Source organism: Chamaea fasciata, unplaced genomic scaffold, assembly GCF_029207755.1.
Source record: "Chamaea fasciata isolate MVZ Bird 193981 ecotype frontalis unplaced genomic scaffold, bChaFas1.0.hap1 SCAF_13, whole genome shotgun sequence".
In the NCBI taxonomy this organism is placed as follows: Eukaryota; Metazoa; Chordata; class Aves; order Passeriformes; family Sylviidae; genus Chamaea; species Chamaea fasciata.
In genome coordinates, this window is record NW_027094098.1 from 6,886,004 (window position 1) to 6,902,839 (window position 16,836).

Below are 16,836 nucleotides of genomic sequence, written 5' to 3' on the forward strand. Positions count from 1 at the left end.
CATTCCTCATTATGTAATCTTGTGAATTTAGCACTGGCAAAGGATAACAGATTTTTCCTTCTGAGATGAATTAACTTATTAAAGGGAAAAACAGTAGACAGGACAGAAGTAATAAACTGGGGAACAGAAAGACAAAGGAACAGTATTGTTACATTTAGTCTATAGCTAATAAGAAATGTGTTTTGTAGAGTCTACAAATGTACTGAATGACTCAGTCTCTAATACCACAAGACATCTTTTGAGAGTAAGAAGAGACAAATGCTGTTGGGCACAATTTTTCTTTGCTATTCCCAGAGACAAGATTTTCTCACAGCAGGAGAAATCATAAAATGGGTCCACCCTGCTACACTTCATGTTGGACCACATGATCAGGATTCAATCCATCTTGCCTGAAATCACAGAATGCTTCCTAGTACAGTGTCCCTGAGGGAGGGAGCAACACATCAGTCTGAAAACAAGGCTGCTGGAACTATTGCAGAGACTTCCCACAGTTTAAACAAAGCACAGCTGATGTGCTAAAAACTAGTTTCCAGAAAAGAGATAATTACTTACTCGCTCATATTCATCCTTGGCTTTACTAAGCATTTCTAGGATGTCAATGGGCCTGTTTTCATTGCAGCCATTGGTCCTGCTGGGACTTTTTCTGTCCTGGGAAACTTGCTGTGACCTCTGAGCTTCTTGTTCAACCACTCTGGAAAGGGAAAGGAGAAACAGGGTTTAAAAAATGAACTGGAGTGAACATCTTGCAAAAAGCAGTAAATAAAAGAGTAGTCCCAGCACATTAACCCATTTTTCTGCCTGAATAAAAGCCTAACACATAGCTGACCAAAGTTACACAAGGTTTATACAAGACAAATTGTCAAACGGTCTGTACAATTTATCTCCCATTCAGAAAGCACTGGTCTGTCTCTCACAAAGTTTGCCTACAGTAAACACTGCTCCTATAAAACTCTCATGTTTACACATTTTTACAATGAAATATGTGGACATTCATGCACGTGATACACAAAAAGCAAGTTTTACACCACAGACTAAGATACAATTTTTACTCTTTACTTCCTAACATGCCTTTTTCCATATTTAGCCAAGTCAAGCCATGTCATTCAACAAAATCTATTACCAAACACTTCTAGTTTAGGATGAGGCCTACCATTATGCAACAGAGACAGTGGGAAAGAAGAGAGCTGGCTCACACCAGATGTCTCTGGAGTCAGTCTGTAAGAGGACTTAGACAAGTTACACCTCACACCCCCACCTAAAGCTCTGGAAAGAACAGCAAAACATTTCCTTCTCAAGCTGCCCTGTTATTCCAATTACCTGCATTACCTCTGGCCTCTGGTGCCTATGGTTTATTCACCACTTCTGCTCCACCCCTGCCTGCCTCAAGTATCCAAAACCTTCAATCTGGAGGACAGGTAAGAGATGCAAGATGCTGTTGTGTACCTGGTCACTTCATTAATAAAAGTAAAAGCAGCATATACTCCTAATCCATATGCAGTTCAAAAGATATACATGGCTGTGCAATGCGCTAAAGCTTATCCTCTTGAAATAAACACGAACCAGCCTGTAATCCCTTCTTTTTTAAGCCTGCATTAATCAAATATGTTAAGAAAAAACAAGCACTGTAAACAGGGCAGAGCTCTGGAGCTGGCATGTCACTTGAGAACTCTCATGCTGTGGAACTGATGGCTGAGGGGGGAGCCAAGAGGTGCCATCACAACAATCACAGGAAGTGTCAATCATTCCAGCCTCCAGTTTCTTTGGGTCAGTTAGGATTCAGAAAAAATTTTGGATTTTATAGACTCTAATTATTTATATGCACCTCTACATTGACATTTCTGAGGAAAAAATAGTACAAGTTTTGCAAGTTTCTTCCCTTTTCTAGCTACCAAGCTCCTTTACTTCACTAGAATTTTGCTGTGTTTAGTTGAAAAAGGGTTGGATTTGGCTTTTAACAATTCAGTGTTGCTTTCAGAATTTTTCATACAAGCTTCTGATTACTTCCAGCCTTCTCTGTAAGCAGCAATCACCTGGCAAGGTAACTTACAGTAGGGAGGCCAACGTAACCCTGATCATTTCTGAGAACTGCAGCATGTGCTGGTTTGGATGAAGCAGCTCAATACTCCACAAGTGTTTCTATGGTGACACCCTGAGAGAACATTTTGTTCTAGCACCTCACGTGGTCACCCAGTCCTGCCTTAGGACCTCTCTAAACTCAACTCCAAAACTAATGATGAGAAAGAGCAAGGTAAGAGAATGGTTTGCTGAGATGTTAAGTGCCAGCATAATTGTATAAGAAAAAGAAACGCTTCAGTTAAAGGGAAGATTCTGGGCAAGTGAAGTCACACATCCTGCCTGGCAGGCAAAGCAAAGGCTTCACTCTTGAGACTCTCCTTCTGCCTTAATTAGTTGGCCCAGGAGGTTTCGGTAAAACATCCTCCTGTGAAAATAGTACTCATTGAACTCACAGAAAAACACCTTCAAGGAGAGTATCCATTTCACAGAAATGCTTCATAAAAATTTCTGAAAAAGTTAGTATTTTTCTCTTCCTCCTTACAAAGTGTTTGTTACCTTTTTTATTTTCTTTTTGAAGAGTAACAAATTCTCTTCTCAGCTAGGTAATTGTCCAACAGCTCAAACTCCATCTTCTGTCTTGTGTACATTACATTTCAATGGTGGTAATGGAATAAAATGTGAAACTGTATCCCCAGAACTCTGAGATTCTTTCCCAATTCTAGTCTGCTGCCCATATCTCAGAAGCCATTTTGGGTCTGACTACTGAAAACAGGGTAAAACAAGCTTATAAACTAATCTGAAAATAACCCCCTACAAATTTATAGGTCAGAATGCAATAGTTTTCTCAAATATTTGAAGCCCTCCAGTTTCTGCCCTACGTCTTCTAGAAAGCTCACCCCTCAATCAATCATCTTAACTTGACACAAATTAATTGTTTCTGAAATCAAAGAGTCTGATTGATGACTTCCATGAAACGTTTCCATTTCAGAAAATTCTGGAATTCTTAAAAAAAAAATCTGTAAATCAAATACCTAAACAACCTTCCGGGGGGGGGGGGGGGGGAAAGTCAACGAATGCAGATCTGTACACTGAACATGCTCTGTGTGCAATCCAGGATTAAATCTTTTTTAAGCAAGGCCTGCTGCTTCTTTCCATTATATCAGATAGTGGAAGAGGCACACATTCCTTCAGGGACACAGTAGCTGCTGTGACAGTTTGTTGAAGAATATCTGGAGTTACAGCATTGAAAATATACCTGGCACAACCTCACAGAAGGGCAGGGGGAGGGAGAGAACGTGAGAAGTGAAGTCTGTGATTACAAAGCCTAATTTACTTTTCTTTTCGAAGATAAGCCACCAAAATATAAATGGATGGCCTGCAATCTTGTTAACTCAGTCTGGCACAATAAGGTCAAGTCAAATGCAGGGAAGAGAATGCAAATCTCCTTGAAACCTTTTATGGTTATGTTTTTGAAGTGCTGAAGCATTATAAAGGCAGCACTCTTTCCTATCAGTGATTAAGAAAAACTCCACCTTAACGAGGGTGCAAATCCAAATTTCCATCTCAAAGACAAAAAAACTGCAGAACAAAATTAATACTCTCAGAAGAAAATGTAAATACTGCAATCCAGCCAAAGGGGTGAATTTGCTTTATGGACTGCTGTGCCGTGGCTAGTCTGCTCTGGTACCTGATCACACTTTTTAAGACTCCTGAAGTATCTGCAGCCCATCATTTGTGCTACAGTGACCAGACCACTTCAACACCAAATGGACTCAAGGTTTGCTATCTGAAACTTAGATCTGCGCTGTAGCTGCGTGTGACAGAGTAAGAATATGGTTAGGGTTTGAAAGGTTCAGCTCTCTATCACACTTTAAACATTAACCTAATGGTTTTAGATTAGAATAGAAAGCCATGTCCTTCTAATACCTCGTTTATAAAGAGGAGAGGCAGTAATAGTTTTGTTATTTGTTTTGGTAACAATATCCAAGAGTCAGTTTCCCACAATTATTTTCCATTAATCCCTAGAGTTAATCCTTAGATATGGACAAACCAAGTAACATTAAGAAGTCCAATATAAGTAGGAAGAAAAAAATAAAAGTGGGAAACGGGGTTATCAGGATGAGAAAAAATGAAAAGAATTTAGAAAGAAATCTTGATACCAATGTCTGCCATTTGTGTTGTCTCTCACTGCTTCTGTGCAAAAATAATAATTTAAAAAAAAAGCCAAAATAACCCACACCAAACCCCCTACACTAAGAAATTAGAATTCAGCTTAAAATATCTACATTGTGACTAATTATCATATAATTAAATATTATACATTTCCATGTAATTAAATTGTGCAAATCTTCAGGATGGCCTAACTGGCAAGCCCTGCCACACTGCTGAAGACATGCAAGAGATAAGAGGGTTCAGGAAAGCAGCAGCAAAGATTGCAAAGAGGAGCAAAACTGAGAAGGGGGGATGAGAGGATACCCTGGGCCGTACATCTACATTTTGCATTTTAGCAAGGGTAACTAACAAAAAATCCAGAAATTAGCAACACCAAGCTCTTTATTATCTCACAGTTTTGCTTATTCTCCTAAACCCACTGTAATTCTAGAAAATTCTACCTAGTTTTCCAACTATTTAATCTCTTCACTTCAGTCAGGAATAACACCTAAGCCTTAAAAACTCCAAACAAACCACAAACTCCAAGAAAAAAATAGCTCACCACAAAGCTAACTAAAAACCCCCAACCATCGTTTATTTCATTACACTCTCTGCGTTAGAAAATCTTTTGCCAGCATTCACATACAAAATAGAATATAAAATAATACACAGTGCTCGTACTTGATTTCTTTGGAGAATGCCAACTAATACTTCAACTCTTTATCGCTCAACTGAAAATTTTAAAGCTGCAGGTTTTTTTAAATACAAATCTTCATTAGTTAAAAAAACTTGTAGGAGCAAGACTGTTGTATTCCTCCACTTTTAGGAGTGAAAATTTAATAAGTTCTAAAAGGCTTACAGAATAGGAAGGCCCCAGTACTTACTTAGCCATCAGTTTTGCTATTCGATGACAGTCATTCTTGTCATAAAACCAAATACTGTAAATTGACACTAGAAAACAAGAAAAAAAGCAAGTGTAAGACAAAAAAAAAAAGAAAAAAGTAATTAAATCAGTAGCAAAAAACCAGTAATCCATTAAATCTGCAACATATGAATTTCCATCAATTTCCATTGAAATATTGTGTGTCACCACCTACTATTTATAAAGTAATCAGAAATAGCACAGTGCAAACATAAATACAACTTCAGTCAGATTAAATGGAAGAACAATAGAATCTTGATACTGCTTGTAAATGAAAGTGGCAGGAAAACGTTTGAATCAGCAGGTGCCTTCTCACTACAGTTGCAACCTCCCTTCTTGATTTACTGACTTTATCATTTAAGCTACGCAAATGAATATCCATTTAAAAAAAAACACTGATTTTTAAATTTGTCAAATCCAAAGACCAACATTAACATTTGAATTATAGCATGACAGTTCAGTCAGAGCCTCTCTGCAAGGTTTCCTCTCCAGAAGGAAGCAGTACCAAAGCTCCCATCACAGAGTAACATACAAGGAACACCTTAAAACTACACTCACAGTGACCCCTGCTCTCTGAAGGCATCAAGGACAAAGCAATGAGAGGCAAAAAGGCTCAAGCTCAGCAAGACAGCCTCATTCTGGCTTTCAGAATATGAAAAATTTCATTGAAAGTTTGCAGAGTTGCAGCTCGACCACTGAGCCTCCATCAGAGGGAGGAACTTTGTCAGGAGTGCCATGAGCTGCTCCTTCCCCAGCAATCCTCCCAAGGGCCTTCACCCACACATCAGCTCCTCTCCTCATGGCCCCCAGCTGCATCAACACCACAAAGCTCCACAACTCTCTTCAGAACTGTATTGAATTCAGCCCACAAAGAAGGTTATTTTTAATCTTAGCTCACCTATGAAGTTTGTCAATGCATAAAGTGCTAGAACATCAAAGGCAATTGGACACTTTACACATGTTACCATTAAAGTATTTTAATTTCTGAAAAGGACACTTTCAGCCTTTCAAAACTCATCTTTATACTACAGTTCATGTAGCCGAAATCACTGATTAAAATACACATAGAATGAAGAAAAGGACTGTTTTAAAAAAATTGCACAACCACTTTCAGTTAGAGGTAGATTTTTATTTCACAATGAAATCCTTTTTCTTTCTTTACTCACTCTTTTTCCTTCACAAGATACTCAAAAACTTCAAGCAAAGCCCACTCAAAATTACCTCAAGCCATGCCAAAGAGGGCAATTATTTACCAAACTTTTTCTGGCCCTTCGACTTATCCCAGGTGTACTTTGTTGGGCCAAAATCCCCAGGAAGTCAGGTACATATCTCATTTCTAGAAGAATATCCTACAACAAGCTGAAATTCTTGGCTTTTCTTTCTTTTATTAAATAACAGCTGTATTAATTTGGGTGTTTGTCTCTTTAGAGGTTCCAGCTTAAGTAATAGACAACAAAGCTTTTCAAGTCATAAACAAAGAAATCAATGCACAAAAGACACATGTCAATAAAAAAGCATTTCATGCACGTAGCCTACAATGCTTATGAAATGCTTCTATTAAATTTTGCAGTTTAATATAACTGGATTTTCTGCTGCATAGAAACCTACAAAGTTTCCAGTTTGTTACATGACTAAAGAAGTAGCTCATATTTTAGCCCTGAAGAAAAGCTCTTTCCCTTTCCTGACTTCATTATCAGACAAACTGCCAAGAGGAGAAAGCTGCTTCAAAAGCATACTTGCTGAAAAATGAAGATAAGGAACTTATAAAAATATCTAAATGGGACAAATGATAAAAGTCACACTAATTCTGCCAGAAACAGGCCTGGACAAGACCACAAGTAGATACAAATCTCAGTTTGGTGAGTACAAGGCTTTTTTCCACTTCGTACTACCGGCAAGCAATCACAGGGAGTCACTGCCAAACAATCTTACACAATATTACAAAGACACAAAGCAGATTACAAACTAACTTGGGCATTAATGTAGGTACAGTCCAACAGGCTGGAATGTTTACCTTCCTCTTTCCAAGAGACCTCCTGTACCACCAGTTCAGGTCCCCTTCCCAGAAATGTGTGTCCCAACAGCATTACTATTACTATTTAATAGGTATTTTCCTATATATACACCGTACTTCCTTCCATGCATGCAGCTTCAATTAAGAACATCCTTATAGCAAAGACAGAGTTGGCTCTTACCGGCTCTTTTTAAATATGTTATTTTTTTGCTATCCCCAGCATAAATATTAGCTGAACATTCCTATGTCTAATGGCACCTTTCTACTGCAGTTCTTCCAAGAGTTTCATCCAACAGAAGCCACTGCATTAAGTCACTCATTTTTCCATCCAGCTTTTCTACACTGAATGCTGGGCAGCATCTTTAGCAATCAAATAACAGTAGTTTGTAATCATCATCAGCAAATCTTTCAGTAGGATTCACACTGCATTTTGACACCCTTGAAGTAATGAGTAACCCATACCACAGACAAATCAGGTTTCATAAAACTTAAAGAAGTCATCCATTTTCTTCATCTATGTTCTTCTCTGACATGTCATTTTTGTTAGAAACACTGACCCATAAATATTTATCTAAACACATAACATTCAACTTCTCTCCAAACTTGTCTGGATCAATCCTTAAAACCTGATTAAAACTGAAATGGGAAACCAAAGAGCTTTTGACAGAACAGAAGGATTATGGAAGACATCCTGCTCAAGCCTAACAGCTGAATAATACCAAAAGGAAGGTCTTGGACTCTTCTATAATCTGGATTAAGAGTGGGAATAGCCAAGTGCCACTGCGAGACAGAGGCCTCATCTTTGGCAACATAAAATGAAGCTGCATCCCCAAATTGTAGTTTCACGTCAGCTCTCATTTTAAGTAAGCAGAAAGAGGCAGTGGCACCCTCACATTCCCACAACTCTGTTAACCCATTGGATGCCAAGGGGCCCCTCTCCCTTATGTCAACTGGGTACATTTTAGTCCACACCAGATACTTGATCCTGCTTCCGCATCAGCTTCACAAAAGGCCATCGGAGCATAAGAGAGCACAAACAAGAAGTTTGGGACACACAGGAAAGGAAAAGCTAGAATGGAACTGTGTGCCAGAGGAAGTGCACATGGATCATCAGCACTGCCAGGGCTGGAATTCCAGACACTGTCACTCCCTTCCCCAAGGCAGTTGAGCTATTTGTACAAATACATCTTCAGCTCATTCAAAGAGACGATTTGTTTAAAACTTCCCTTAATCATCTGGAAGAGCTGGTAAAAGGGAGAGAAAAGTTTTATTTTACAGGTCCAATTTAGATGTTGCTCTACAATGAAGCAGAACAACTGGAAGGAGAGTTTTTCAAACTCATGAAAGAAAATGACTCGTATTTTGAAACCCCTCCTACAATGTAACCATGGAAAACAACCCGATTTCACTTCCATAAAGAAAAGCACAGACATGCATCATTTTACACCTCAAATAGAGTTTAAGGCAAAATGACATAAAGCTCTCTCTGTTAAAGCTCGTATTTCTCCTAGTAGCAATGTCAGCTGAAATGCCACCTCTCCTCAGTCAGTCAGCTCTATATCACTGACATTCTTCATATTTATTTCCTACATGTAGATATAAGCCTGTCACAGACTTATAAACCATCAGAATAAACGGAAAAAGTTCCTCCCTTTCCTATTGTTTGGAATACCTAAAGTCATTTCACAAATATATCACAGCACAATCCCACAGGCAGGAGCATGGAGTAATTCAGCAGGTGCCAAACAGCATCCAAGCTCAGGAACACTTTTACTGCCATCTGAGTATTATATGGAAGGAGAGGGATTGCTGCTTTGCAACCCGAACCACAGAAAAAAACCTCTTGCATTTAGAGTGCCATCTTTCAGGTCAAATGATGTATTTTTAGAGCTTCTTTACAGTTTTCAATCATTCCTCCCCTCCCCCAGCTTGCATTGCTTCTTCTGCTATGAAGATATGAAGAACAGGCTCCTTTCTTATCTCAGACTAAACCACTAGGTTAATGTGCTTGCTGGAGAGCCAGGCAGCCTTAGCAATCACAGAGATATGTTACACTTAATGGAACATGTGTGATAACAAGAGACTTTCCTTACCAGTTTTGAAACCAGTCAGGAGCTCTTTGAAACACTTCTAATGCAACTCATTTCACTTTTGCTGTTCAGGATACAAGTTGTTTTCATCAATAATACAACAAGCCCAGAAGACAGCACTTTGTAACTGGGTTTTCCACTTAAATGTACAAGCCTCTCCAAAATCCATTATTTTTGTATTACTAACTCTTACTTTGGACAGGAACAAGAAGCAAGGAAAAAACCACACCACCACAAACAAAAACCCCACACCAAATGAGGACCATTTATTTTAATACCCAACCTGTATGCTAAACATCTGTCTTTTCAGCACCATGGAAATCAGCCTGCCTGACCTCCCAAGTGAACTGGCTTGGATTAAAAACCCTTTTAATCAAGACCAACACCACCGATACAAAGGAAAAGTCATAAACGAGAAAGGCTCAGAAGAATCTTTCCTGCAGACTTTAGGAGGTAAGTTCACCAGTGCTTAAAACTTTGACTAATTTTCCTCAATTATTAAGCAAACTATTAACTAACAGCTCCAGATTCTCACATTACAGATTGAAAGGAAGTACTGAACTTCAGACTAGACTGTTATTACTGTTACTGGCTGAACTGTATGCATTTTTTAAAACAGAGTTTAACATGCTTTCTGCAAAACACAGACAAGAGAAAACAAGCTTAGGTTCATTTTAAAAAAAGGTCAATGGGATTCAGTATTTCATGAACAAATACTCTGAATACTCTAAAGAATGTGCAGAAGGAGAGTTCAACAAGGATCAAATACACCCAACAATATCTATTCCAGACTAAGAAATAATAAATAGCACATTATGAAGTATAATCTCAAAATTTTTACCTTTTAAAAATAAGTCTAAATTTAAAATATGTTACAGTAAGCCAAACAATCTCTTTTCAATTTGGCAATTTCTCGATCTGTTCATGTTTGGAGATATTTGCTTTCCTTAATTCTTTGTAACAGTGAAAACAAGAATACCTTTTTTCTATTTACCACTGCAAGTGGTATAATGTGTCATGGTTTCTTAGTCACACTCTTATCATCTTTGCTTTAGGGTCTTACACCCCAGAAATAAATGGTGCAAGTTTTGGGACAGAGTTATATCCAACTTTTCGGGTTCAGTATTCTTTTGGGGTTGGAACCATATTATGTAGCCAGAATAATTTTGAGAACAAAAATTCTGGAGTGAGGAAAGATTTCCCCATTAGAAGCTGAAATATGAGAAAGGTAGCATTGGGATGGGAGGGAAGAGAATTCACAGAATAGTGAATAACAAACTGACCCAGGTGTTTTCCATTTCACTCAGAGAACAGCAAAAGGCAGACAGATATAAGAAAGGTACTGTATCTGTTCTCCTTCCAGAATGCTCATGGAAGTTTCCTTCATGCCCCACCCTGCAAAAATGGGAGGACTTCCCCCAAGAGCTGTGAAAATCAGTAATTTCCCATTAGAATAAAACGACAATTACCTAGTCTTGGTCTAAGAGTACGAAAATGCCTCTGTGTAATCGGATAAAGTATCTCACATCTACAGCTTAATGAAGCAAGCTCTGATATGCAGCAAACCAACAATTCCTTTGTATAGTAAGAGAGCTTGAAGAAATCAAACTACAAAAGAACGGTAAAACCCCACCAAAATATGATCTAGTATGACAGGGAAATCATTTTTACATCCTCCAGCCAAGCAAAAATAATGCTCGTAGACTGCTTGTGAAGTTCCTCACACAAATCATTAGCAGCTCTGCACAGACTGGAGCAGGTTACTCACTGTCCTCAGAACAGCTCTTGTGCTGCTGAAGACAGAAATGCCAGAGGTCTGATCTGCTGCATGAAACAGACTTGGCCTTATTATCTTTTTAAGTCAAGACAGAATCCCAGAACAAAGTGAAAACATGAAGTTTGTGAAACAGTAGTACCACATTGAATATAAATACTGTTGACATGGAACCTTCCCCAAATGCACAGTGACATAATTTTGCTTTGATCATCTTCTACTGTTTCCACCACACCCTGGTGAAGCACAAATCTCTCTATTTGTTACTGATCTCGTTACAAAGTACATTTGTCTCTGCCAAACAGCACTATTAACCCAAATATCAGGTTTTTACTGGATAGTCTGAGCCACTGCCCATCCACAAGCTACAGAAACAGAATCAGAATTTAATCACTAAGCAACCTTAACAGGGCAACTTACTCATAAAGGGTTTCTAATGATGACAGTAGATTTCTTCAAGGATGCAATAACAGCCACTCTGCAAGGCATAGGGTTGTGTAAGGGGAAGCTTTTCCTTACACAAACTAGCAGTCCATCCTCTTTCAGTCATTTAGGGACCTCAGAAGAACTTCACCTTAGGCCATTAGAGACACACGACATTAAGCCCTGGGAGATACACATTATAACTAACCACTGGCTTAAATCTCTGATTTGAATTAGGTCCAAAAATGCAAAGGTTTTTCATGCCAGCAGGCAACTGAGTGGAAGTGAAGATCCTTCTACTTGAAGAGAACTTGGACAAGAATCCCCTGATCTACCCAGACAAACAAAACACACACACACGTTGAAATTTGTCTGCAACTCCAAATTTGCCAGCAAATTCACAAATACTATGCAAATAGAGGCAAACAGCTTTAACACAATTCAACCACATAGTTTGTTTTCTAACTCATTCAGAGGGCAGAAAATTTGGAAAACCTTACGTAAGGAAAATAATCCAAAACAAAATGTCTTAATGCAAAATGTAAGGGAGTTAGTGGTGTGGAAATTATAAGGAATAAAAAGCTTAGGATGCCATTTTCAATGCTTTTAAGCTTGTATTTGAACAAAGCAAACGCTCTCAGAGGGCAAAAACTCATCTGCAGTTTCTTTCTGGCACCCGAGAAAATAACTAATGACATACTGACTGCATTGGATATCTTCCACCTGCAATCACTGGAGACAGGATGGGGTAATGAAAGAAAGGACAGTTTCTGACCAAAGTCTTTTAAGATGTCAATGGCAAAGAAATAAGAGGAAAAGAAATACTCCTGATTACTTCAGAATGCAATTCCCACATCCAGTCTGTAATTTTTTCCTTGCTGACCTTTGTATGAATTCCTCCCTTCCTTGAACTATTCTATGTCGTGTTTATCCTAAACCCATGAACCTCCCACAGATCTTACACACTAGTTTCCCACAAGAAAAGGAGAGCTTTTATCAAGGAAAGGAAAACAATTGGCTTCAGGGGTTTCTAATGAATTCACACACAGCCTATACCTTCTCTGATTCCAACTCCCTGAAAGGAGGTTGTAGCAAGGTGGTGCTTTTTCTCTTCTCCCAAGTAACAAGTGAATGGCCTCAAGTTGTGCCACTGGAGGTTTAGATTGGGTATTAGGAAAAGCTTCTTCATGGAAAGGGTTGTCAAGCCCTGAACAGACTGCCCAGGGCAGTGGTGGAGCCATCATCCCTGGAGGTATTTAAAGTATGTGCAGATGTGGCACTGAGGGATGTGGGTAAGTGGTGGACTGCACAGTGCTGGGTTAATGGTTTGGTGTGATGACCTTAAAGGTCTGTTCCAACCTAAATGACTCTGTGACTCCTTCCCTGAAGTGATCCTCTAGTCACCGCCACATACCGTGGTGATTCCACAGCAGTTCCTGCTTCCTTATACCATCAGCAGTTCCAACAAATGAATCAACTTCTTGCTTCCCTTATGTCACCAACTTCACAGCTGCAATTCTTTCCTGACACCTTAAGGTCCATCTATCCCTACTGCCTCCATCTACAGCTTCTCTTCCTTCCAAACCAAGCAATCTGCTTAAACACCCAACTTAACACAGTACTTTTCCCAATTTGTTGCCAGTCACTTCCCTAACCTCTTAGACTTTGCAAATTACTGATCAGTTTTGACTTTTTCCTCTTTGTGACACTGATGGAAGGAAGATTGCTAAGATTATGAAACAGAGGAGACCGTCTGCCTTAGGCTGTTCTTTGCCACCATGATGGAATCTATCCTACTACTTACAGATCCCAGAGGCCTTCCAAGGGGAAAAAAGGAAGGGATTAACATTTGACTGGTCTATTAGGTACACCAAAGCACAGCCAAAGCAGTGTTCCCATCTGCAACTGGGACATTTTGATAGGAGGGAGACAGATTTAGATCAAACTCATCAGATCATTAATTAAACACCAGAGCAATATTGCACTTTGGTAGTATATTCACTTTTTAGGAGTTTATTTGGGTTAGAGAAAGTTATACTCACAGCTGGCATTTCTGTAGAGAAGAAAAGGTTCATGGAGCTGAAACTCCAAGTCTTTATTTACTGGTTCAACCAGGTTGTGCATATTCAGTCGATTCACAATCGTAAAACCATGATAAGGAGAAGCTGACCTATTGTGCCAATTAAAACAAAACCAAGGATTAATACCTCCATCAAAAGAAGTAATTTTCTGAAACCAAGTGATGACTTCATCTTCAAATTTCCATTGCTTTATCATGTGAAGCTTTAGCAGTCCTAAAGCTCTCACGGTTGTTTTTCTATTCCATTTCTTGGCATGCCACCTAATTTCAATTTCAAACTACACTTACCTCAAAGCAGGATTAGGATTAACATTACAGTTCTACACTGCTAAAATGCTGAATCAAAGATATGCCTCTCAAAAATCTATTCAAAAAAACTAGGGCAGGTCCACTATTAAAATGCAAATGTATTCAACACTTGACATAAGATCGTTTTGAGGCATTTTAGAATTTTTTCATTAGAGGAGAAAAACCAAACCACTTACACAGCACCATCACCTTACTGTAAATAGACATGACAATAAAAAAGAGCTGCTGTCTTAGACAGCATGAGTACAGGGGGAACCATAAACAGTAATTTCTTCCTAAAGGGAGACTCTGGAAATAAGGACTTAACCCAGCATCCTGAGATTAATTTATTCAGAATTGTATTGTATGGTGAAGCAATTTTTATTTATCTAGATTTTTGCAGGACACCAGGTAGAAAAAGAGAACACTGAGCAAGCATTGAAAGTTCAAGATAGTTTTAGATCTGTTTTCTCTTGCTGCATGAATGTCCTGTCAGCACTCAGCTGTGCCTGTAAGCTGGTATATAATCAGCAGCAACAGCACAAAGAAGGCAGGCTAAAAATCAGACACAATTAGCTGGTAAATATAAAGATTTCTGTAATGGTGTAGCCACCTTTACCTAATGATCCACCCAACAATCTGTCAAGAGCTTCCAAGGACAGGGTAAACAACCATTATCATCACAAGTGAGTCTCTTAATGCACCACCCAGGACCTGTTTGAAATCATCAGCTAGTGACACCAGAAGCTTTTGATTTAAAAAAAAAAAAAAAAAAAAAAAAAAAAAAAAAAAAAAAAAAAGTTTGGTTCACTTTCTTACACAAAGTATTTCCAAGCTGGGAGCTGGAGTAACAGGATCTGGTTACTCAAATCCCTACAGAGTGTCAGAATAAAATATTGTAACGATCAAACTATGACAGTCTGCTTCAGGATGGCTCAAGTCTACCTTATTTCAATTTCTTACCTTCAACAAAGTATTTAGATTTTTTTATTTGCCCGTAATTTAAAACTTGAACTCATGATTGATTTTAGGTGCTGGTTCTCCTCCTCACCCCTTTTACCTGTCCAAGAGAACTGGAAATTTCTTCCATGGTTTTTATGAGGAAATCAAATAGCCCCCAAAACCAGACACTATGAGCTCTCCAGCTTTTGGGCAACTTCATCCACTTACAAAAATTCATGCCATATCCCAGGAGTAAATTAAAACACGTTATTCAATTTCTCATCTCTATTGTTTTTATAATTAACTTCATGGATTTTAGGAGACAAAAGGAGATGTGGCATTTAACAAACTCAGTGCACTAACAAATGCTATTGGATTAATAAAATAAGCTCAACAGACCAGTTTTTCATGTGGGTACGTACGCAGATTCAAGTTTTATGCTTTCTCAGCAGTACTTTTAGGGGCTTGTGACAGAGTTGCTCACTCATGTGCAGAATTTATTCTTTTTGAAGGAGTACACAGCAGTTAACAGCTGGACAAGTGAAAAATAATGATATGAAAGCTCTGCAGGAAGCCATCTGGAGTTTGTTTTCTTAAAGAAGGAGAACAAACATCACCACCACTATATTCCCCCCCCCCCCAAAACAACCCTTACCTTCTATACACAAATAAGGTCCCTTCTATGTCGGTTTTCTCCTACAAAAGACAACAAATGCACTTCAGGGATGTGTTTGTTCACACAGTTATGCAGGTTTTGGACAGTGTTTTAATTACAGAGACGAAAAATATCCTGATCTTTTCATAAGGTTTGACATTACAGCTCTAAAAATATGCTCTCCTATTTTCAGAAACTACCATTTTTTATTAATTAGGAAGTTAAACCCACTTCCAAAAGACTTTGCTCACTCTCTCAGTTTCCCGATGTGATACATACTCAGTGTTCCACAACCCGCCCATGCTGAGCCCGGGGCAGACTCCAAATATCGGAGAAGTTGTGTCCCAGTTGCACTCCGAGGACAGCAACAAGAGCACACCACGGTAGAACTGTGGGCCACGGCTCTGTGTCAGACTCCAGCTCCCAGAGCAGCCCTCACCACGGGCTGGTGAGCCACGGGCAGGTAAAGCTCCAGGGCTGCACGGGACGCCGTGAACTTCCCCACACTCCCATTTTTATGGCCTTCTGATGAACCCGTGGTCAAGCCAAAACTGTGTTTTAACGCAATGACGAACACTCACATCTTTTAAATCCCCCTCTTCCCAAACTAGGGCTCTGTGCAACAGGCAGGAGCAACAACAACAAAGTACGATTAAAAAAGAGAAAAAGTCAATGGCCACCGGGAGCCAAAACGCCCTCCGGCCCCAGCACTGCCCCGGGCCGAGGGGGATCTGCGCCGCCTCCCCGGGCACACACACACGGTCTCGCCTCGCCTCTCCCTCTTCCTTCTCCTCCCCTCTCCCTTCTCCTCCACCTCCTCCCCTTTCTCTCCTCTCCCTCGCGCCTCCTCTCTTCCTCTCCTTCGCTTTCCTCTCCCCCAGCACAAGCGGGGGGAACGCACCCAGACCCCAAACTTCCCCCGGCCGAGCGCAGCCCCGCGCGGGCCCCGTGCGGACGCGCCGGGCCAGGCGGCTGCCGGGGCGCGGGCACGGCCGGGCCCGCCCCGCCGGACTCACCCACTCGTTATCCTTGGGGCTGAAGCTGTAGAGCGCGACCTGGCCGGTCACGTCGGCGATGCCGGTGATGAAGGGGTCGTGCCGCCGCAGGGCCGCCAGGCTCATCTCCTGCCCCGCTCTGCCGGCCGCCTCCATCTTGGATCCGGGCGGCCCCGCCCGCGGAACGGCGACAGCCGCGCTGGTGCACCGGCGCACCCGGCCCCGCCGCCGGCCGGAGCGCGCGGCCCGCGCCTGCAGTTCCGCCCGCCGGCCGGGGCCCCCGCCCCGCCCCTCCGCGCCCTTCCCGGGTGCCCCTTCTGAACTGGGGACCCGCAGCCCCTTCCCGGGTGCCCCTTCTGAACTGGGGACCCGCAGCCCCTTCCCGGGTGCCCCTTCTGAACTGGGGACCCGCAGCCCCTTCCCGGGTGCCCCTTCTGAACTGGGGACCCGCAGCCCCTTCCCGGGTGCCCCTTCTGAACTGGGGAC

At 40.7% G+C, this 16,836-nt stretch overlaps 1 protein-coding gene across 2 annotated transcripts in view; it reads right to left on the reverse strand.

Annotated features, from left to right (window-relative positions):
• DCP1A (decapping mRNA 1A) overlaps nucleotides 1-16,512 on the reverse strand; it is a 31,938-nt gene extending 15,426 nt beyond the window's left edge. For both annotated transcript variants that reach the window (XM_066195423.1, XM_066195422.1), the window contains exons 1-5: nucleotides 16,372-16,512; nucleotides 15,356-15,396; nucleotides 13,433-13,560; nucleotides 5,052-5,118; nucleotides 553-691 (exon numbers count right to left, since the gene is read on the reverse strand). In XM_066195423.1, the coding sequence (XP_066051520.1) occupies nucleotides 553-691; nucleotides 5,052-5,118; nucleotides 13,433-13,560; nucleotides 15,356-15,396; nucleotides 16,372-16,506 (510 nt within the window). In that variant the 5' untranslated portion in view covers nucleotides 16,507-16,512. The remainder of the gene's footprint in view (nucleotides 1-552; nucleotides 692-5,051; nucleotides 5,119-13,432; nucleotides 13,561-15,355; nucleotides 15,397-16,371) is intronic.
• Between the last annotated feature and the right edge of the window lie 324 nt (nucleotides 16,513-16,836).